The sequence below is a fragment of the Diaphorina citri genome, unplaced genomic scaffold (genome assembly GCF_000475195.1).
Source record: "Diaphorina citri unplaced genomic scaffold, Diaci psyllid genome assembly version 1.1 scaffold2006, whole genome shotgun sequence".
NCBI lineage: Eukaryota > Metazoa > Arthropoda > Insecta > Hemiptera > Psyllidae > Diaphorina > Diaphorina citri.
The window spans coordinates 28,938-52,980 of NW_007379432.1; the positions used below are offsets into that span (position 1 = coordinate 28,938).

A 24,043-nucleotide genomic window follows, 5' to 3' on the forward strand; every position below is an offset into this window, starting at 1 on the left:
AAAAAAAAGTGGATATAACTATCGAAATTTTTTGATATTGGCTTGTTACAAGCGCATATTTCGTGAACCATCATTCCTAGAACCCTTACATGTACACCGATTGACATTTATTTATTTTATTATATCTCCGTAAATAATGATTTCTCAGAAAATTCAAGATAATGGAATTAAAGAGGACAAAAAGGGGTACTTTTCTATTAGAAGTTTAATGGATTTCAGTGAAAAATTGAAGAAAAATCGAATTGAAAAAATGGTAGTTTTTAAAGAGATACAAAAATATCTTTTTCTCAAGCCTCTGGTTATGTTTGAGGGAGGGTTTTACCAAAACAGGGAATAGCTTTTTCTGGTAGCCCTGGTAGTTTTTTCTTTTTCAAAGAGATATCTTTTTCTCAAGCCTCTGGTTATGTTTGAGGGAGGGTTTTACCAAAACAGGGAATAGCTTTTTCTGGTAGCCCTTTAGGTCCTGCATCAACCCTCGAGCGTTGTACAGTCGTTCGCGGGACACCCTGTATATTCTTTGGTCGCCAAGACTGAACAACCGGATGACAAGTGTTGGATGGATTTTGTAATACTTCCACGTAATCTGCACATATCATTGACTATTTACAAAGTGGCTTGTGTTTGTTTGGGTTTTCTTTGCTTTATTTTTCATTTAGGTCGAGGGAGAGGAGGCGCTAGTGGACACCAAGGAGGACCAATATATCAATTCAAGCCTAGCAACACTGGTTGGTACAAATGCACTGTTGTCAAATCGTCAAAGTATGAAAAATCCTACATTATCAACCTCATCAAAGATTATGCTAAACCCTACGAATTCGAGTACTACAATTTTGTTAAAATTGATGTTGACACATATTCTTTTTTTGTGTCAAATTTTGATCTGGCGGAGAAACTATTTTTGTCTAGAGGTAAGTAGGTAGTTGAATGATTGGCCTACATCATAAGGTAGGTACATGTGTTACGGGAAAAGTCCGACGAGTAATTAAACCTAGGTTGATCAGATCTTTTGGGAAAAGTCTGAAATCAAAATCTTCGGGCTTTTACTGGTTTATTTAGTTGAATCCTAAGATCCCCCAACCAACTTGGGAAATATATGAAATCATGTCATTTCGGACTTTTCCCAAGACACCTCTTAATTTAGAAGACCAGCCATACCTATTCATTGATTAGGATTAGGTAGGATTTTTTATTTTATTCTTCAGAACAATTTAATCTCGAGCTCAATAAACTTTGAGCTGAACACTCCTCGTCTAAAACTTTAGCAAAATAGCTAAAGTTTGTGTCGACTGAGGAGGGAATAGTGTAGCAGGGCCCAAAGTCTGACATCATCAGAACCGAAGATATCAGACCGAAGCCTAGATCACAAGGCTAAGATAGGACGATCCGAGGCCACAACTCATGCCATCGAACCACAGAAGAGATAGCGATAACAGCGATGGCACGAGTTGTAACCTAAGACGTCACCGATAAGTTTCGTGATCACACTCCCTCGACCGATAAGACCAACTCTGCTAGTATAAGTAAGAAGGAAACCAAGCTAGCAGGGTCAGTCGTCCAGGAGCTAACAGTCCCCGTGCGTTCTCCACCTCCCGCTGTTAGACCTAAGAAGACCGACGTCTTGTCATTCCACCACCCACAAGATATTTACAAGACACATCAGATCCCTTTTACGACATACAATACAATTACAATACATTTTTTTTTTGTAAATTACATGTGATCACACTCCCTCAACCGATAAGACCGACTCTGCTAGTATAAGTAAGAAGGAAACCAAGCTAGCAGGGTCAGTCATCCAGGAGCTAACGGTCCCCGTGCGTTCTTCACCTCCCGCCGTTAGATCTAAGGATACCACCAGACTTGTCATTCCACCACCCACAAGATCTTTACAACATCCCTCAGATATTTTACGACAATAGGTACTCAGAGAGAAGTAAGCAATATTGCATGTGCTTAGTACAGTGTTTCTTAATTAGTTTGGCCCGCGGAACCCTTTTCAAAAGGTGAACATCTTTGCGGAACCCTGAACTTTCAAGATTGCACAATGTTGAACAGGCTTGGGAACATTACTTGAAGAAAAAAAAATCTGTTGTGACGCAGTGGGAATAGGGTGGAAAATCTTACAGCAATTGTTTTAAATTTCCTGTTATCTTGTTTCAAGTCATCCTATTTTACACATTACAATCATATTGTTTAATTTACCTCTCTTTTTTTACGTATTACGACTATTTCTATCAGATTAAAGCTCAATGTAGATTTGTGTAGTACTAGAACCATAGCACATTTACTACTGAAATCGAATTTTGTCTCAAAGTGGGATTTTTTGTGAGTCAATTGGAGTGACTAGCATTTGTCGGGAACATTTTACTGTCTCCCAGAGCGATCAGATTTGTATATTTTATCTAATAAACCCCAGCCAAATCAAATTTTTAATAGGTATGTACATTGTTACATTCTCAATAACATAATTTAGTCCTCACAGTGTAAAAGACGGACACACTTATTGCACCGTAGGCCATATTTTCCCGCTTAAATGTATGTATATCTATGTATGTAGGTAGGTATTAGATACTATTCACATCATTTTTTTTTTTTTTCTTTTTTTTTCAATTTCACTCAAATCTGTAAACTCAAAATAACTAACTAATTGAACGAATTCGCTAATAAGTCACAGTTCCAATTTAAAACAAAATACTCGCTTCATTAGCAGACAAAAAACAATGCTCCCGTTTTCTTTAATTTTATTACTTTTCAATCAAAACTAACTCCGGCCGCACTGAAATTGCTTTCCATTGCTACCAAACACAACACTGACTTTTTGTAAGTATACCTTTCTAAAGCTACATATTATCTACTCGTATGCACGTAATTTACGATTACTTGCAGAAATACAACATAAGTTATGGATAAGTGGTCAATCGGGGCCATACTATACTTCGAGATCAAACTTGATCCAATAGGAAGAAGTTTAATCTCAAACTGTGGTTCCCCGGGTGTGACACCTCTACCCCATTCCTACTTCGTACTACTTTTCTTCTTGCTGACAAAATTCCCATTTTCTGTTGTTTCCAGGAGTTCTGCAGGGTTGATTAGTGTCCGCGGTTAAGAATTTTGATCGCAACTCATTTTACGAAAAAATGTACTACTATTAGGTATTGTTGAACTGAATTGTATTTCTTGCACCTTATTATTGTATATCTTGTGTATCTACCCATCCCCCTAGAGATAGGTGATAGCTACCCATCCAGGCACCTACTACTATGTTCAAGTAGTAAGAGTAAATAGTAGATACATAGATAGGTACTGTCATTTACTCATTGTAGGTAACAAGTTGGGTTATACTAGGCAGGAATTTAGCCCGAATTCTTTTGACAATGCGAATTTTTCCTTCAGAATGTTCGTGCATGCATGGACAATTTTAACGCTAATACTCACTTACCTACTTTTTTTTTACTTGCAATGGTACTAGGCAGGAATTTAGCCCGAATTCTTTTGACAGTGCGAATTTTTCCTTCAGAATGTTCGTGCATGCATGGACAATTTTAACGCTAATACTCACTTACCTACTTTTTTTTTACTTGCAATGGAACCCATAAATGGAGGAGTTGCAGTTGGGTAAAAATTATGAATGAAAGGTCGATTCCTATATGTAAAAAGTTGTGGAAAATCCAAATCTGAAGTTAAAACTCCGAAAAAGTAACTTTAAAAGGTCGAAAATTCAATTTTCATTTGCCGATCTTGCAATGGGTATCCATAGGTGCCAAAAAAAGTGCTTACCAACTTGAACCACTTCTTATCATGATTTTGCTTGTAAATATCTAAAAAGCTGTAATCAAACTCTTCGAGATTTTCATGGGTGGGGACTGTATAATAGTATTTCTTATAGCTTATACCTATGCATGTATTACTGTTACACTGTACATATTGTTATTATTTGAGCTTTCTTAATTTCCTTTTTTTCGTGTCTTGCACTTTATATGCATAATAGAAAGTAAAAAGTTGTGGAAAATCCAAATCTGAAGTTAAAACTCCGAAAAAGTAACTTTAAAAGGTCGAAAATTCAATTTTCATTTGCCGATCTAATGAAAAAGTTCGAAGAGTAGTGACGTCAGACTTCAAGAAATGATGCGCAGACACGTATGCGCACAAACACATTAATGCGTTGCCTGCAAGGAAGTTTTGCTCAAGACAGTTGATGTGACGTCATCGCCTACAGGAGCGTATGCCGTGACGTCAGATTTCAAGATTTACCGGTATTTTTTAAATGAATTTATCTCGGGCTTTTGAAGTCGTAGAAGAAAAAGAAAAATTCCCTAGTTCCCCATTTTTTCTGCTCTCTGACTTTGAAAACTCACCCGAGTCAGCGCAACTGCTCTATTGCCGAAATACCTACTTGTAAACCTCAGTTACAAAGTGTCTTTCAACCGGTATTTTTTAAATGGATTTATCTCGGGCTTTTGAAGTCGTAGAAGAAAAAGAAAAAATCTTTAGTTCCCATTTTTTTTTTGCTATCTGACTTTGAAAACTCACCCGAGTCAGCGCAACTGCTCTATTGCCGAAATACCTACTTGTAAACCTCAGTTACAAAGTGTCTTTCAGCCCTATCGAGGGACAAGGTATATGCTATTCTAATCAACTCTGTTTCTGTTCCACCCTAGGATCTCGTGTGGACAAACATTGGTTCGTGGTCAAAGACTCCTCCGTGATGTCTTTCACCCCTATCGAGGGATAAGGTATATATGCTATTCTAATCAACTCTGTTTCTGTTCCACCCTAGGATCTCGTGTGGACAAACATTGGTTCGTGGTCAAAGACTCCTCCGTGAAAACGGAACGCCTACTCACGCTCACACCTCGGAGTATCCAATGTGTTATTAACAATGATTCCGAGACTCGGAAAAGCATCATGGACCTGTTTCTGGCTCTTCAACATCCCTACATTTATCCCGTGCTCGATCTCGAGTTTGTAGAAGATGCCGCCAGAGATCGCGCGTATAACATCCTGGTCATCCCGTTCAATAGCAAGGGGCAAAACTTGTTTTGAATAACAGCCCAACCGAACATTTGTCGATCCTAGGTGTGGGATTCTCGTATAAGAAAGAAAGAGAGAGAGAGAAACTTTTTTGAACTTTATCTTTATTGACAACAATATAAATTTACAAAGCACCAAAGAGAGAGAGAGAGAGAACGATGCCAGCGGAATTCTTTCTGTTAAAATTACAACGTCCCTCATTTCATTTCTTTTCAGCGAGACTGAGCAGCAAGGGGAGTCTGAAAGATTTGATCTACAAAGTAAGTGATGGTCAGGCTGTTGGGTATTTTCTCGGAGCCTTCCTATCCCCAGGAAATAAAAGGCTCCTTAATTTTCAAGTTAGATTTCAAAGGAACCAACCGGTCTCTAACTTTGTTTGGCACCACTTACTGCAGCAACTATCCGATTTAATGTGATTTAAGAATTAAAAGGAAATAAAAGGCTCCTTAATTTTCAAGTGAGATTTCAAAGGAACCAACCAACCGGTCTCTAACTTTGTTTGGCACCACTTACTGCAGCAACTATCCGATTTAATGTGATTTAAGAATTAAAAAGCTAGCGATTGGGAATTAAAAGGCTCCTTAATTTTCAAGTGAGATTTCAAAGGAACCAACCGGTCTCTAACTTTGTTTGGCACCACTTACTGCAGCAACTATCCGATTTAATGTGATTTAAGAATTAAAAAGCTAGCGATTTACAAAGATTTTTGGTGACTTTAAACAGGTGATGTGTGAGTTAAAGTGTACTATGATTGAATTTTCAGAGTTGCTGGCATAACGACTGGGCGGATAAGTACGGACGTCGCAGTGACGGCTTACCACTAAGTCAGGTACAAAGACTAGGACGGCAAATTCTCGAAGCTCTCGTGTTTCTGAAAGAGAGAGGCTTTCCTCCCTGTTGTCATCTTCACACGGGTAACATTATCCTTCAGAATGGGGTGGCCAGACTGAGTGGCTTGGAGAATGCACTGATGGGCTACACGTCCAGAATTCAGCCTATGATCTGCAAGAGTCATCATGTTATAGCGGATTCAACCAGTACGGATATCATCTGTTTCGGTAGGTGGACCCTCTTTGTATTAGTTCTTATGAAGATTCCGGAAAAACCCATAGTTCACGGTGCATACCGTACCGTGTGCAATAATCTAACAAACCAGAAGGAATCAGCAAATTCCTTCCGGTTTGTTAGATTATTGCACACGGTACTGTATGCAGAAGGAATCGGACATACATGTCCACCTCTTGTCAAAAGTTCTCAATTACTGTAAACGTAATTATTTTGTACGTGATGTAAGTGATTTTAGTTGTTTTACCAGGTGTCGTGTATAATTTTACACGTTATCCAACTAATTAAAGCGCTCCACTCCGCTAAGTAAAGAAAATTTGACCGCGCTACTAGAGTTATCTGTTTCGGTAGGTGGACCCTCTTTGTATTAGTTCTTATGAAGATTCCGGAAAAAACCCACAGTTCACGGTGCATACCGTACCGTGTGCAATAATCTAACAAACCAGAAGGAATCAGCAAGTTCCTTCCGGTTTGTTAGATTATTGCACACCGTACTGTATGCAGAAGGAATCGGACATACATGTCTACCTCTTGTCAAAAGTTCTCAATTACTGAAAACATAATTATTTTGTACATGATTTAAGTTGTTTTACTGGGTGTCGTGTATAATTTTACACGTTATCCAACCAATTAAAGCGCTCCACTCCGCCAAGTAAAGAAAATTTGACCGCGCTACTAGAGTTCTGTTAACATTTGTAAGTGATCTACATATATATTATAATCCTCTTCCCTCGCCAGGTCACGTGTTATTCGAGATGAGCGCAGGCTACGAGTTGACCACGCCTCATCCTAACTCAGTGTCGTGCATCATCGTAAAACGGTTTAAGTCTTTCGATGTGCACGACGTTTTTGAAGTGCTTTCTGCTGCTTAATTGACCCTCTATCTCATAATTCACATCAGAAATTACTCTGGTTACTGTAAGTGGACCATGATACTTGAACTCTAACTTATCAAGTAACACTGACAAAACACCATATCTAGAGGACGCCACAGGACGCTCAGAGGACACCTCCAGGGAACACCAAAAGGCGTGGCACGACTCGTGCAACAGGCTACCACGAGAAGAGAGAAACAAGGGACCAGGGCAGGCCACCAAAGAAGAGAGAGGGGACAACAACTGCCCTGTAAATTAAAATTGCTATGTAGAATTTAAGTGCCATGTAAAATATATAACTGTAATATAAAAAAAAAAAAAAAAATCCGGAATAATAGATTGTATGATCATCCATGTTACACTGACCGCTACCTCTCCAGCGAACTTCACTGCAGCCTAGAATATTAATATTGATTCTTTTCATTTCTTCTAAGATGTTATTTGTCTTGCCAGCTTGATACATACTTCGAACGTTCCACGTTCCAATCTTCAGTTCGGTTTTTAGGTTGTGGACATTTATTGTTGTTAGCTGCCGGCGGATTCTTCGCACCCTCTCCCCACTTAAGTGGTACCCGGAACTGAGGGCCGTTGGATAGATTGTTTGTGCCATAATAGATGTCCTGGAGAGAAGGTGATAGTGGCTGCTAGTTTCTCCTTGCTTTGCTGCCATGAATAATGAAAATTAGAAATCCTGTGAGGGATTAGAAATACAAGAGGTTGGCCAAGAAAATGCCGATAGGAAAAGAAAAAGAGAAGAGGAACTGTCTCAAGACTAGTAGAAACAAAGGCAGTCCCAGCTCAGTTATCTCGGAATCGCTAATTCCTGTACTCACAAGATACGAGCCCTTCAGGTTTCTTCACTTATACAGTATGTTTTACGTGAGGTGGCCACCTCGTAACTTTTGAACGGCTGAGAATACTTAAATTCTGTAAAGAGTTAGAAATTGGTCATTATAAAATAAATAAATAAATTATACAATTAAAAAGTTCGTTAGAAAACATAAAAAGTGAGCTTTACAAAGTTTCAAAAGTGTCAACGACTGGTCCAGGAAAATTGTGCGACGTCAAAATATGTTTTACCCTGAGACTTATTTTTGTGATTTACATCCTAGTAATATTAAGGAGTTCCAAACTTTTGGAACATGTAAACTATGTAGTAGTTCTGTGAACTGTAGACCTCACTCAGACTATTTTGCTCAAGCTGAGTCGAAACGAAGGTACGAATGAAATAATGAATGTATCCCATGATTCCCATGTACCCATCGAAATAGGATTTAAAGAATTTGACCTTTTTTAAAACTATTGATTTACCAAGAATAAAATTGGGGTCTTAAACATTTTTTTTTTTTTTTTTTTTTTTTTTTTTTAAAAAAAAAGGCCACCAAGGAAGAGAGAGGGGACAACAACTGCCCTGTAAATTAAAATTGCTATGTAGAATTTAAGTGCCATGTAAAATATATAACTGTAATATAAATAAAAATAAATAAAGAGAGGAAAAGAGCGCACAGGGGCAAACAGGGAGCTTTTTGGGGGCAAAGCTCCAGTAGGCGGGGGAAGTGTAGCAGGGCCCAAAGTCTGACATCATCAGAACCGAAGATATCAGACCGAAGCCTAGATCCATCAAAATTTGAAGAAAGAAAAAAAAAAAAGAAATATGAATGATTTTGTATGATTTGAGAGTTTTTGAGGTCACTGAATCCCAATATGATAACTTGATAACCGATTTAAATAATAATAATAATAAATAAAATAAAAAAAAAATTGAAACATTCTGTATAGGGATAATAGGGCCCAGAAAGGGACTATCATTATCAATATAAAATAATGTGCTAAATCCGAATATGGTAGATGAAATCTAAACCTAACCTAACTCCCATAATAAATGTTAGAAAGATCGTCGAGAAAATAGCAAAAACTAATCCGCGAAAACGCGAAAAAAACGCCATTTTCGAATCAACCAAGTTACCAAGAAATCCGTTATAGTTATAATACCCATTCGAATTCAGCGACCTCGAAAACCCCCGAATCAAACCAAATGTTTTATAGTTCTTCTTTTCAAAGTTTTGAAACAAAGTGCATGCAAAAGCCCATATAAACTTCAAGCTTGTTGTGCCATGGGTTAACTTTTTCTGATTGAACAGATTTAGACAGAATCACCTTGTATTTGACAATATCAGCGAAGCGGTTTTAGGTTAATTTGTCAATGATTTTGTGAGAGGTCTAGTGTATAGTTTATCATACCTTTACTCATGTCTATTTTATTGAAATGTTTCAGGCCGAATTAAGACTGTAACTAATCACACGCTGATCGTTCTTGTAAGTTCTGCAACCCCATATGTAGAGCTAAACAATGAAATTAAAGATAAAATCAAACTTGTAATGGCCAAAAGATACAATGGAGATAATAAAGCATTGGATCTCTCCAAGTTCTATGCTGATCCAGACTTTGTGGAAGCAAATATGTTTGTTCCTCTTGATAGATCCAATGTAATGACAAGTGTAAGTAATCCGCCAAATAGTTCTGTTGGTCCGAAATTACCAATTAGTCCGTCCTTCCTTTATTATTACTTTTACTTTTTATAATACTAGCCGAAATCCGTCGCTTCGTAGTAAATCCTTAAGGCATGGCTGTTCAGGTCACTCATTTATTTAGTGGTCTTGCTCGGCGTAGCTTAACAAAAACGAACCGGAAAATAGCCTATAACCTTCACGGGAGTGCAACCAATAAGTTAACATAAAGCCAAAAAAAACTGGTTTTTGGGGGATTTTTTTCACATTTTCTCACACAAATGAGCTTTGATCTCGAAATTTGTCGCGACGACCTATGACGGAAGAGAAATGTTCCGCTCTCGACCAAGATTTTGAGTTTCGTTTATGTTTTTAGTTTGATAACTATGCAGCTAATAGGTAATAGGGAATGCGCAGCGCGACCGTATTTTTTATTTTCTACAAGTTTGGCCATGCCTAGTATTCAGCTAGTATCTAGATAAAAACACAACCCCGACCGAAACTTCTTTTCATGTTGAAATTTGAATTCATATTTCAGGTGTGCAATATCGGGATGATTCAGCTAGTATCTAGATAAAAACACAACCCCGACCGAAACTTCTTTTCATGTTGAAATTTGAATTCATATTTCAGGTGTGCAATATTATCAATGAGAATCTACCGGACCTCTTTGCACTAAATCTTTCTGAAAACAAACTCTACTATCCTGAAAGTTTAATCTCATTGGCCAAAGTCATTCCTCGAGTTAAAATACTCTATCTGGCCCACAACAATATCAAGGTATGTATGTAATTTTTATTAAATTTGCAGTTTGTTAGGTCCAACACTTCAAAACATGGTAATAGTAATAATATTACTTTTATTCAACAATAGTAAAAAATTAACACGATTAATAAGGTCTCGCTGGAGGACGTAAAACTGAGACAAAATCGGCCTTGTCAAGCCACAGTTAATAACAGTGGCTCTTTTGGGGGACCTGAATGAGACTACGGTCGGCTGTAGGCTGTAGGTATCTTGCGTACTATTACAAATTTAACCTTTTAGTTGCGTACTAGAATATAACACAAAAAGTTGATAATTTCTGAAAGATCTAGATGTGTAGGTACTACCTAACCCTATAATTCCCCGAAAGTTGATCAATTGTGAAAGTTCTTTTCGCGTGCTATCTAACACTATCATCCCCAGAAAGTTGATCATTTGTGAAAGTTCTTTTCACGTGCTACCTAACCCTATCATTCCAAGAAAGTTGATCATTTGCGAAAGTTTTTTTTTGCGTTCTAGAAAATTCTTTCGTGGCGTGGGATAAAAAAGGGATATTTTCTGTGGGACCAAATTTTGAGAGGTATTTTTCGCTGTCTACCTGTTATTATCCAGTACGCAAGTAGTACATCTTTAGTACGCAAGTAGTACTGTCTACCTGAAAATTTAGTACGCAACTAGTACTGCAGTACGCAAGTAGTAAACACCGCTACGGTCAAGTCCATCGCAGGAGGTAGGGTGTAACGACATAATATGTAGATCAGTTGCGCTTACTTGGGTGATGTTTCAAAGTCATAGAGGAGGAAAAATGAGGACCAACGGAATTTTTCTTTTTCTTCTACGAAATTAATTATTTATTATAAAAAAATTAACCACTTTTACCATGCCAGAGGAAGGACATTTTCGTCTGTAACATTTCAACACGACCTTGACACTTAATAACTTTTCGATTCCCGGCGACCCGGGTTCGATTCCCGGCGGAGTCAAGAAATTTGTATCATGCAAATGATTGATTCCGTGACTGGCTGTTGCGGGGCCCACTCAGCGAACAACAAAAATTTAAACAACCTCCAATGTATAATCAGAAAGATAAGAGAAGAAGAAGAAATTTCCTCTCCCTTAATATTTCCTTTCTACTTTCCTCTCTCATCTAGTTGCAAAATAGTAGCAGGCCAGAGGAAGCATAAATTTCTGGGGACACACCTTTAACGTCCAAAATATACCAAAGTTTGATTTAAAAATTTAAACAAATCTTTATGCTTAAAAGCTTTGTTTTAGCTATTGTATACAGTAAAATTGAATGAACTATTTTTAAAGGTAGTACCTATACTATATTACAGTTTGAAAAAATCAAAAACCAGTTGCAACAACGTAAAAGACGGATATTTCACTGTTTTCTCTGCTCATAACTTGAAAAATAAACAATTTTTTTCTATTATTTTTGTTGGGCCAATTGCAAAACAATGTGTACTTTCTATTAAACGGGAGTAAAAAATCATGTTTTAATTTCTAGTTGTGTTTTTTGCCTGCGACAGCGAAATACGCTGTTTGAAAATATTTACCCACATGGTGTATGATTCAAATTCTACATAACTTTCAAACCATGAATTCCGTTTTGGATTTGAATCTACTCCTCTTTTGGAGCTCCGAAAACCGAATTCTCCGGAGATCCAACAAATCCGGATCTTCTGATAATTAATAGCTCTATGATGAATATAGCAACAGTATGTATTTTATTGAATAATCTTTTTTTTTTTTTTTGTTCACAATAATTTTATTTTGAACATACAAGTAGTACCTAGGTAGGTACATAAAAATTTACAATTGAACTTCACAAAGCGTGCTAGTGATTTTAATCCAAATTTTTAGTAAGTAGGTAAAGTAGGTATTATTTTATCATCATTTTTTATGTATGTACCTATTGTAACATTTCAGTTATTGCTGTGTTTTGGATTATTATACATTTTCTCAAATACAGTGTTGAAAGGATACCAAGATATATCGATTTAATAAATACCGGTAAATCGTGAAGTTTGACGTCACGGCATACACTCCCGTAGGCAATGACGTCATAATTCATGACTCCCGCTTCGTTTGTTTGTGCGCAAGCGTTTCTGCGCAGTTTGACGTGAAATCTGATAAACAAATCTTTATGCTTAAAAGCTTTGTTTTAGCTATTGTATACAGTAAAATTGAATGAACTATTAGACAGATTTCGCAACGCATTTTTTTTGGGGATCGTGACGATGCTCGACGAGTTTTGGTTTCTGCGCATGACAACTCTTTGAATATTTTCATTAGAACGGCAAATAAAAATTGAAAGTTACTTTTTCGGAGTTTCGACCTCGCATGGGTTAGAGATATCTAGGTATGACGTCAGCGTCCGATACAGTGTTGCCGCTACGAGTCAAATGACTCGGTCGGGATGCGCCGGGTTTCTATCGTATCTTCGAAACTACTGTACGGAATTTCCTCTTTTTTTTCCAATATTTTTTTTTTTTTTTTTAAAAAAGACGGATATTTCACTGTTTTCTCTGCTCATAACTTGAAAAATAAACAATTTTTTTCTATTATTTTTGTTGGGCCAATTGCAAAACAATGTGTACTTTCTATTAAACGGGAGTAAAAAATCATGTTTTAATTTCTAGTTGTGTTTTTTGCCTGCGACAGCGAAATACGCTGTTTGAAAATATTTACCCACATGGTGTATGATTCAAATTCTACATAACTTTCAAACCATGAATTCCGTTTTGGATTTGAATCTACTCCTCTTTTGGAGCTCCGAAAACCGAATTCTCCGGAGATCCAACAAATCCGGATCTTCTGATAATTAATAGCTCTATGATGAATATAGCAACAGTATGTATTTGAAACCATTTTTTTGGGGGTGTAAGGGGAAAAAAGTTATAACCGATTTCTTAAAAGGCCGTGTAAAAAAAAAAAAAAAAAAAAAAAATGGCGGATATCTCCGTTGTTATGGGGATTTCGAAAAAGTGGTCGGGGAACTTTTTGTAGCCCTTGACCTGTAGTAATCGCCATTTTCGGGTTGACATCGATTAATGCAACACCCTCTATACTGCATAGCAGACGCGTTTCAAATTATTGAAAACGTTCATGAGATGGCGGAGCTTACTCTAAATGTAAAGTAGAAAAAACATTTCCTCCTAGTCAATCTTTGACTTTAACGATTCATCGTGTTTGTTTGTTTTTTGTCAAGAAAATGTCCAGGCATTTGGGCAGACGTTTAAATTATTTTATTTTTGTAATTAGGATTTGGCAACCATCAGGACACTGGAATCCCTATCCAACTTGGAGGAATTGCGGCTTGAGAAAAATCCTTGGACAGAATGTTTTAATGAGCAAGATGCTTATACAAGTGAAGTGCGTAAAATATTTCCCAAGCTACTCAAATTAGATGACATTCAGCTGCCGCCACCTATCGTGTTCGACCTGGAAGATAATATTGAATTGCCCAAACCTCAAGGTAGTTTCCTGTGTCACCCAGAAGCGAGGGATATTCTGCGGGCTTTCCTCGAACAATACTTTGCCTTGTTTGATACCGAAAGCCGTGCTGGTTTGATAGATGCTTATCACGAAAATGCCCAGTATTCTCTTGTTGTTACTCAAGGTGAGTGGATTTGACGTGTAATTCTAATAGTGGTTCAGTGAGCTATACAATTTGTTCATAAAAAGGGCCTGTACGGCCCCCTAAAAAGGTACAGTACAGAGTCTAGCTGAAAATGATTTGAGCAAATATCTCTTATGTTTAGCGAATTGCATCCAGATCGCAGAAACCGTTTCAGTGTCGTACTGAAGAAAAATTCAAACTTAACCACATCATCGCGCTTCGTTAGTAGGTAGTAGATCTAAATTCCCTGTGTGGATAGGTATTTTAGCAAGTAAAATAAATTTCTTCTAAACTTAAATTATGTTAGTAGGTACTTTAAGAGAGATAAAACGCCAAGTATTTTCCATGTTACAAAGTATAAACCTAGAATATTAATCGATGCGTCATTGGCATTAGGCCGCTAGTAGGTAGTAGGTTAACGTCTAGAATTACTGGAGCTAAATATTTAGATACTATATTCTTATAGTGGCTCGCTATGCTTGCCCATTGTTTAGTTGCTTAAACGTTTACCTAGTCCTATAGCACTGATGTGGGTCATTTTTTCTTCTGCCTCACATACAGGGTGTCCCAGAATCTATACTTACCTTAATTATCTAGGACCCTATTTGAAATTGCAAAAAAAGAGAGAGAGAAAAAAAAACACGTACCTACTTCTTTGATTTTTGATGCGAATATTTTGGCAATGTTGCGATGCACAAAAAGTCCGCAAATTGGGTAACAACTTTGGTTTTTTAAAGGAGAACCCCTAGTTTTCCTTGTATATTCGTTTTCTACGTTAAATTTAAAGTATAAGTTGTTCCATTATACCAACAGTTTAATAGAGCACCTCTTTATTGTTGTAATTTTTGTTTGTAACTTAATTATAAACAAAAGTAAGCAAAGTAAACAAATTACAAATTAAAAGATCTGAAAGAGAAGAAGAGTTAAAGAAGAAGGAGACAAAAGAAAAGAACAGATGAAAAGGGGGAAAAAAGATGGGAATGATGATGAGAACATTCACTCACACATTCATTCACACTACACGGTTAAGGAAGTTAGGAGGGATTGATAGGAGGAGATGGATAAGGATCAAAGTCGAATGGTTTTGTTCCCAACTGCCTCTGTCATTAAGGTTTTGAAGGCAAATCATGTTGTTTTTTACTTCTAAATCTTGTGGTAATATGTATGTACTAGCGCTAGTTCATCCCGAGGCATGGCCAAACTTGTAGAAAAGGCATGGCCGAACTTGTAGAAAATAATAAAAATACGGTCGCGCTGCGCGCTCCCTATTAGCTGCATAGTTATCAAACTAAAAACATAAACGAAACTCAAAATGTTGGTCGAGAGCGGAACATTTCTCTCCCGCAGTCTCTGCACTCTGTGTATTTCTTATGGAGATTTTAGCGATCAAAATATGATCATATCTCAGGATCGGTTTAGATTTTCGCAAAATCTTTTCTTATTGCACACCTAGACCATAAAAGGAATTTTCTTACCAAATTTCAGCTTTCTATGTGTTGTGGTTCTGGAGATAGAGCGATCAGTGTGTGAAATATGAAATATGAAATGTGAATGAGTGAATGGATCTTGATTTTATAATATGAGATAAGATTACTTTTCCAATTAATTTTTCAACCGAACATCGCGAACCGTTAAAAATGAAGTGAATTGAAAAAGAAATATGTATCACCCATTATGCGCTTATTTAGGTGACTTTTATCGGGACGTCACAATTGTTTGAACTTTTTAATTAAAAGGAACGGCAAATACAAATGATTTTTCGATCTTTTAAAAATACTTCTCCGGAGTTTTGAATTTTACGTGAAAATCGACCTTGTATTAATAATTTTTACTCAAATACATACTCGTACATATTATTCTAAAATTTGTGAGAAAAAGGGCAAAAATAGCAGCAAGCGGCCCGATACCAAAAATGAATATGGCCTTGTTAATTATGAACCGTTCTTCTTTTCCTGTCTTTTCTTTAAAATCCAATACTTAGCTGCGAGAGAGTGGTTGTCTAAAACATATACATGGGTAAATATTTTTAAATGGCGTATTTTTAGGGGTGTTTTTGTCTCGAGTGGAATTTTAATAATGAACAAAAATAAATGGTTAAATTTGGTTGAGAATAGGTAAATATATCGATTAATGATGGGTGCCCTTCAAAAATCCTCATTTTTAACTTGTTTTTACGGGTGTTTCAAAATATAGGTGCCAGAGGAAAGACATAAACATGTAAACAAGTGTTATTTGTAGTAAAAAAAAAAAATAAAATAAAATAATGGAATGTTTTATTTCCCAATACAATATGTTCAAATGAAAAAGGCTCAATTGATTTGTAAAAAAAATTGTATTTTAGTTTCAAGCTGAAATGAGATAAAAGAGAAATCAAGATAATTAGAAATATTAATACTGTCAACATTATCAACATATCCTTCTGAGGTGTTTTTTCATTGTTTTCGGTGTGCTGATTCACTCATTGTCTTGAAAATGTCCTTCCTCTGGCATGACACTTCACCATTATTCTAATTTATAAGAGCTTTGTATTGAAAATAATTTCAAACACCAATCGGAAAACGTAGAAAACATGCAAATAAAGTAACTAATGCTAATTAATTATTTATTATAAAAAAATTAACCACTTTTACCATGCCAGAGGAAGGACATTTTCGTCTGTAACATTTCAACACGACCTTGACACTTAATAACTTTTGAACAACAAAAATTTAAACAAACCTCCAAATGTATAAATCAGAAAGATAAGAGAAGAAGAAGAAATTTCTCTTCCTTAAATATTTCCTTTCTACTTTCTCTCTCATCTAGTTGCAAAATAGTAGCAGGCCAGAGAAGCATGAATATTCTGGGGACACACCTTTAACGTCCAAAATATACCAAAATTTGATTAAAAAAATTAAACAAATCTTTATGCTTATAAACCTTTGTTTTAGCTATTGTATACAGTAAAATTGAATGAACTATTTTTAAAGGTAGTACCTATACTATATTACAGTTTGAAAAAATCAAAAACCAGTTGCAACAACGTAAAAGACGGATATTTCACTGTTTTCTCTGCTCATAACTTGAAAAATAAACAATTTTTTTCTATTATTTTTGTTGGGCCAATTGCAAAACAATGTGTACTTTCTATTAAACGGGAGTAAAAAATCATGTTTTAATTTCTAGTTGTGTTTTTTGCCTGCGACAGCGAAATACGCTGTTTGAAAATATTTACCCACATGGTGTATGATTCAAATTCTACATAACTTTCAAACCATGAATTCCGTTTTGGATTTGAATCTACTCCTCTTTTGGAGCTCCGAAAACCGAATTCTCCGGAGATCCAACAAATCCGGATCTTCTGATAATTAATAGCTCTATGATGAATATAGCAACAGTATGTATTTTATTGAATAATCTTTTTTTTTTTTTTAGGTCTAGGGAACAACCATCTCTTGAATAATATGCTTGCCAACAGTCGTAACTTGTTGAGAATAGAAGAACCTCAACGCCAGAAATCTCTCCTCTCCGTTGGCAAGGCTGATATCCTGCGCGCTCTACGTTTTCTACCAGCCACGAAACATGATCTTCTCTCGTTTACATGTGATTGTCCATTGTATACGCCAGGTCTGATCCAGTTCAGTGTATGTGGACTGTATGAGGAAATCACGACAGGGACAAAGAACAAGTCCAAGCTTATCCGAGCTTTCAATCGAGCATTCCTATTGGTTCCTCGTAGTGGAGGAGGATTCGCCATTACCAACGACCAGCTGTTTATAACAAGTGCCACACCAGAGCAAGCTGAGAAAGCGTTCAGTAGTCAAGTGACAGCATCAGAGTCGACGTGTTCTACTCCTGTGTCTAATGAGATACTGATCAAACAGAACATGGTCAAAGCATTGTCTCAAGTGTCGGGGATGAATTTGAACTTTTCAGAAAAGTGTTTGAACGAAGTTCAATGGGATTATGATCAGGCTGTTACGATTTTCAACCAACTCAAAGCCAAAAATGCACTTCCTAGCGAAGCTTTTATTTGAGACTCCGACATTCTTTATATAGTCTCTGTTCTTCAGCAAAAGAATACAGTTAATTATGTGTTCTGTTGAAACTCAAACAAGTCAGAAGAAAACAAATACAAGGAGTGAGCAATAACATAGTCAAGTGTTTAATACAAACAAGGATGACGAAGATCCGTATCATTAGGTACGGAGGTTGCTAATCGTTAGCCACTTGAACATCTTTATTTACCTCTTCTGTACTCATCATCGTCTATATACCTTCAACTTATCAGGATGGTTTACACCTGGATACTTTGGTCCTGAGTCGATTTTGTACATCTAAAAAGCCCTCCTAAAACTTGCGTTGAAATGCTACCTAATTTAATCCTTATATTTATGTAGATACTACGTAATTTTTTTATAATAATTTTATGTACATATGTGTTATCTATAAATTCTTTGTCCATAATTATGTATTATGTTGGGGATAATACCGGAGAGCGGGTAAACTATTATTTCCCTGTACTATTACCCGAAAATGCTCTAGAAGGGAGATTTTTTCTAGGTTTTGCCGGGAAATCGTAGGTTTATCCTCCTTCCGGTCTTATCCCGTTATATATATTATTTATTATCAGTATTTTTTGTAAATAAGGAAAAAAAAGTGAGGTATACAATTTCATTTAAAGGCTATTTAAACATCATTCAAAATAATAATTAAAATGGTACTGATTTTGAACAGGAAGAGAGAGAGAGGAGAGAAGAGAGAGATTGGTAATATTTCCCTGGTTTCTTTTTCACCATTTTCTTATCTTTTCCTACATGCAAAATTCCTAAGCACTTAAAACGTGGAATGCAAGAAACAATTAGCATTCCTGTTCCTGTCTATGGACCTAGTAAGGTTTAAAAGACGCATGTCTATGCTGACAGTCGAATAATCTACGTAGAATTATTGACATGCAAAACGTCTTTATCTATGTTATCAGTGCGATTCAAACAAGCATAGATAGAATTCTCCTCCTACCTCTTCTTCTTCTAACAAACCAACCGTGTGCATTAAAACTGGGTTTGGTTTCCTTACAAGTTCCTATGAGTTTTGTTTGATTTCTATTTGATAATGTGGGTCATTTTTGATGGTGTTGAAAATGATGTGCTGCGTGGGTGTGTTCTTTAATTATTTCCTAATAAATTATTGATGATGAAGCTTTAAATGAATAAATACCTACACTTATTTATATAAAAAAAGAAAAATAGTAATATACAAATATATATAATAATGTAAAAACGTTGACAATTTTATACTAATTAAAGTTCTAAATTATGTAGTTGTAGGTGTATTAATAAGATAAAATCAACTTGTATTAAAATCAATATTTAGAATTGACTCCAACTGGACAAGCAACTCTACCTGTAACAGATACATATAATAGAGGGTGTTTCAAAGAAGAAGAAAAAGAAGAAAAAAGCCTAGTAACCACCGTAAACATTTGTTTCCCAACAGTTGCGCGGTTGCGAAATTAATGTTTCTAATGTTAAGCAACTTTCAAAGCCTAGTAACCACCGTAAACATTTGTTTCCCAACAGTTGCGCGGTTGCGAAATTAATGTTTCTAATGTTAAGCAACTTTCAAATGAAATCTTTTATATACTAAAGCCAAGAAAAATGTTTCAGAAACAAGTCTTGAGGGAAAAAAGTTGCTGGATTGTTGCAAAATCATTTCTGCACTATTGAGAAACAATGTTTCTGATTAAAATGATGCTGGTGGTACTAGGGTTGAGAAAGTGCTGGAAGTCGCATGTAAAGACATTTTACTTGGTCCTGCTTTCGGCAGATTCCGCACGCCCAACTTATTACATTAGATAGTAAATTTATTGGACAATTCCACATATAAAATTTGGAGAAAAAATTCCTCTATAAAACTGAAACTCGCCGAAAAGCTTGAATTTTTCACTTTTTTTTTTTGAAATACCTACTGTTGTATGTGATAATTTTGAATGCTATTGATGGCGAAGTGATGAATAAGAATAAGGCCCCCGGCGCTGACCGAATACCGGGGATCGCCATCAAGAAAACCATGGATCAAGTGGCCCCGGCATCCTATCGGAGCTGACCAACTCTTGTCTCGAGGCAGGGTACTTTCCGTCGGGCTGGAAAGTTGGGCTTCTCAAGCACATAATCAAAGGCCCCGAGCGCGACCCGGCGCAGATCAAGTCGTTTTGACCGCTGACCCTGGGTGAATTCTCGAAGATCCTGGAGAGAATCATCAAGGCGAAGATCCATGCCGAACTCGGCGATGAAAACCCCTTCCACGAATACCAGTATGGATACACAAGAGGCAAGGCACGGTAGACGCCATGCACAGGCTGAAAACCCTAATTGACGGTAGCACAGCGAAACACAAGATGGGTATATTCCTGGACATGGCGGGTGCCTTCGACAATGTTCAATGGCCGAACTTGTTGGAGGCGTTGAAAAGACCTGGACTGTCGGTGGGACTACTGGAGATGCTTGCAAGCTACTTCACCGGCAGGCTGGTCGTGATGACGGCCGAGAGGGGCACAGCGAGAAAGGTGCCAACCCAAGACTACCCCAAGGCTCGATTCTCGGTCCAGACTACTGGAACTACGTCATGGATGAACTCCTAAACCAAGCGTATCCGGATGGTTGTGAGATCCAGGCGTACGCCGATGACGTGGCCATACTGGTAACGGGTAGGTCACGCACTCAAGTCGAGGAAAGAGCGATTGAAGCGATGGAGACAGTTCAGGTTTGGCTAACGAGGAATCGAATTCAGTTGAGCATCGACAAGTGCTGCTACGTGCTGTTCGGCAATAGTTTGAGTCGCGACCAGACCGTTGGATTTAGCGGCGGCAGAATCCATCGCACGCGGTGCACCAAATACCTCGGTGTCTGGTGGGACGAAAAGCTCACGTTCGAAACGCATGTAGAAAAAACGTGCCAATCAGCCCGTAAGGGCTTTTCGTGGCTAAGGAGGCACGTCGAGCTCAACTGGAGCGATCCACCTCAAAGTATGCGATTGATATACGAAGGCGCAACCCTGCCCAAGGTGTTGTATGGGATTGGAGTTTGGGGCGACGCGCTCTCGCGAGTGAAGGTTAGGCGAAGACTCCTGACCTTGCAGCGTCACTGTGGGATCGGAATTGCGGGATGCAAGTTCTCGGTCAGTCACTCAGTGAGACAACTGCTTGCGTCAGAACCACCACTGGACTTGGTGGCGCAAAAGCGCGTTGTCATAGAAAGGCTGGATTCAGACGGGTACATACCTCGGGAGAGAGTACAGGAATTGACGAGAGAACGAACGTCAACGTGGTAAAAAGGAGCTTACGTGAGGCGACACTTGTCGAGTGGGAAAGTAGATGGCGAGATGATCCCCGTGGCCGCCACACGAGGAAGTACTTTCCCACCGTCTCGTCGAGAGTAGATTGGGCCTAATTTACGCGTCGGCTAACGGAGATCCTGACTGGGCATGGATTCTTTCGGGAATACAAGCACAGGATACTGCACGATGGCGATGGAAAATGCCCCGAATGCCCCCGGGAGCGCGCAGCGCGACCGTAAACAAGGGAGCGCGAAGCGCGACCCTATGCACAACCCCGCGAAGCCCCAGGAGCGCGCAGCGCGACCGTAAACAAGGGAGCGCGAAGCGCGACCCCATGCTTACCCCGCGAAGCCCCCGGGAGCGCGCAGCGCGACCCCATGCACAACCCCGCGAAGCCCCGGTAGCGCGCAGCGCGACCGTATACGCAACCCTGCGTAGCGAACACGCGAAGCCCCCGGGGGGTGGAGGGGGGCGAAGCCCTTCTCCCGAGCACGAAGTGCGAGTAATTAATAATAATATTAATAATAATAATTTATACTCGTTTTTCGATTGCAAATATTTCAATGGCTTACTTTCTGGTGTTCTCGTGTTGGTTGACCCAGCACCTAAATGGGAAGTATTGTGTCTCTTCTCGCCCATCTGATGAGAGGCATACTACGGGATGGGCATGCTACGACACAGGCCACAAGCGTCTAATGTAGCAGTTGATCCATTGCTACGAAATAAAAACGGCGGTGGAACACTCATCTTTAAAAATAATAATAATAATAATAATAATAATAATAATAATAATAATAATAATAATAATAATAATAATAATAATAATGCAATTCTGTGCCTACTTGGTGTGTTGTACTTGTACCACCAATACTCCCGTGTGCACAGTTTAAACATCCTAATTTTGCCATAGAGTTGCCGCTGTGTGGAGAGTGGAGACATTATGCTCTGTTTGTTTTGTGACTATGACCAAGATTACATTTCATTGCACATTCATATATTCAATCTTCAGAAATGAAAGACATTTAAGAATAGAAGATAAGGCATGTAATTTCATAATATTAAAAATACATGCATATTATGTAATTATGTATCATATTGGTTCAGTCTTTTCATTAGACCGATAATAAAATTTGTGACTAATTAAAAAAATGAGAGGTGTACTCTCCTGAGAAAAAAAAAAAAAAAAACTGCCAGGCCCTGTTCCACCGTTGTAACTTTTATTTATTGAATAAATATATATAAATAAATAAAAGTTACAAGTGCAAGTAAATAAGTAATACCAAATTTTATTTGTAAGCTACTTTTATTTACACGATGGCTGCTCTATTCAAGTGATTCTTTACTATTCCATACAATGCAATGGTGGAACATGATATTGTTGTATTGTTGTCAGAAATTCAGAATGGATTCTTTCATTAGTGAAGATTGTAAAACTTCGTACTTTAAGAATTTGTAAAATCTCGTCTAAATTGTTACTAATTCAATGGTTTAGTTTAAATTTGAATGATAATATACTCTAAAAATACATTTTTGACATTATTGCCCATTATATTATTAGTTATTAGTACCTATCTACAAGATTTTTGGGGGACATTTAATGGTGACCTTTGGAATTTTACCAGGTGTCCCCTTCAAGGTCATTTTAAGGTTAACTTTGATTTTTTAAAGGGAACTATATTTTTGAGGTCAGAAATGAAATTGGCAAAAAACAAAAAAAAAGTTCATTTTGTCTAAAACGTTTTTGATCCGATTTGAATCTTTCGAGATAAACGCGAAAAACCGTTGACTTTCAGTGCGAAGAATCCAGGTGTGTATTCAGATTGACGGAGACAACTGTGATCAGTAAAATAAGTGTAAAACCACATTTTTTTCTATTTAAGCGCTTTATTACTTTTAGGAAGGTCGTTCGCGCCGGTTTCCGGATATTTAGATCACATGAAGGAGATTTAATCGTTGTAGGTAGATGAAGAGAGAGTTGACTTCTTCATTTCTGTCATCCAGAGATGGAGGGGGTTGAAGGGAGGAGCGGACTTGGTCGTGTAGGCGGCAAGACAATAAGTGGCGGACGCTAAGAAGGTCTCCACACTGACAGAGAGGAGGGTCAGTTTTTGTAAAAAGGTGTTTGTGAGTAAGGCGAGTGTGGCCGATTCTCATTCTACTTTAAGGGCGCTCGCGCTCAGGTGTAGGACATCTCCGGATGGTCTTTATCCGAATCTCATGAAACTGAGTGTTCTTCTCTCATTCTACTTTAAGGGCGCTCGCGCTCAGGTGTAGGACATCTCCGGATGGTCTTTATCCGAATCTCATGAAACTGAGTGTTCTTCTCAGGTGTAGGACATCTCCGGATGGTCTTTATCCGAATCTCATGAAACTGAGTGTTCTTCTCTCATCCGGGCAACGTATTGATGGCCTTACTACCTAGGATTTTAGAGGTTGAAATGTAATTTGGATTTATGTTGCCGAAATCTAGATTCTGAAGTTGAAGCTTATTATTATTATCATTTATTCGTGTCGAAATCATGTTCTCCAGAGCTTCATGCACAGATACCTACTTTGGTTTATGATTTTTTTTTCAATTTCGAACATCCTTTTCCCTATGGTCTTCAACATTCAAAACCCTGCCATTTCATGGCCGTTCAAGATAATTACTTCAAATCTAACAAATATTGAACGTTAGAACATGGAGCAGTTTTTGGAATTTTCGCCATCCTCTGATCCAATTTGAACCAAAGATACAGGGGGTAACAAATGTCACTCAAATTCAAAAAAATTCAAATTGCGCACCGCAACAGCCATAGTGTGAACGGATCTTAACTTTTGAAAATGAAATTGGTCTTAAAAGAGCGTTAATATTGTCTTCTAT

The 24,043-nt window shown here is 37.7% G+C and overlaps 1 protein-coding gene across 1 annotated transcript; it reads left to right on the forward strand.

Annotated features, from left to right (window-relative positions):
• The first annotated feature begins 396 nt into the window (after window positions 1-396).
• Window positions 397-19,002, forward strand: LOC103517914 (nuclear RNA export factor 1-like). The gene is made up of 5 exons (XM_008482963.3): window positions 397-908; window positions 9,247-9,470; window positions 10,113-10,259; window positions 13,509-13,866; window positions 17,281-19,002. The coding sequence occupies exons 1-5, from the start codon at window positions 557-559 to the stop codon at window positions 17,880-17,882; spliced, it is 1,683 nt and encodes a 560-aa protein (XP_008481185.1). The 5' UTR covers window positions 397-556; the 3' UTR covers window positions 17,883-19,002.
• The last annotated feature ends 5,041 nt before the right edge of the window (window positions 19,003-24,043 follow it).

Bases quoted from the DNA above. Each gene is read 5' to 3' on its own strand.
- LOC103517914 (XM_008482963.3), top strand. From the start codon at position 557: ATGGATTTTGTAATACTTCCACGTAATCTGCACATATCATTGACTATT. The intron at 9,471-10,112 runs GTAAGTAATCCG...TTCATATTTCAG, and splicing joins GATCCAATGTAATGACAAGT to GTGTGCAATATTATCAATGA. The intron at 13,867-17,280 runs GTGAGTGGATTT...TTTTTTTTTTAG, and splicing joins TTCTCTTGTTGTTACTCAAG to GTCTAGGGAACAACCATCTC.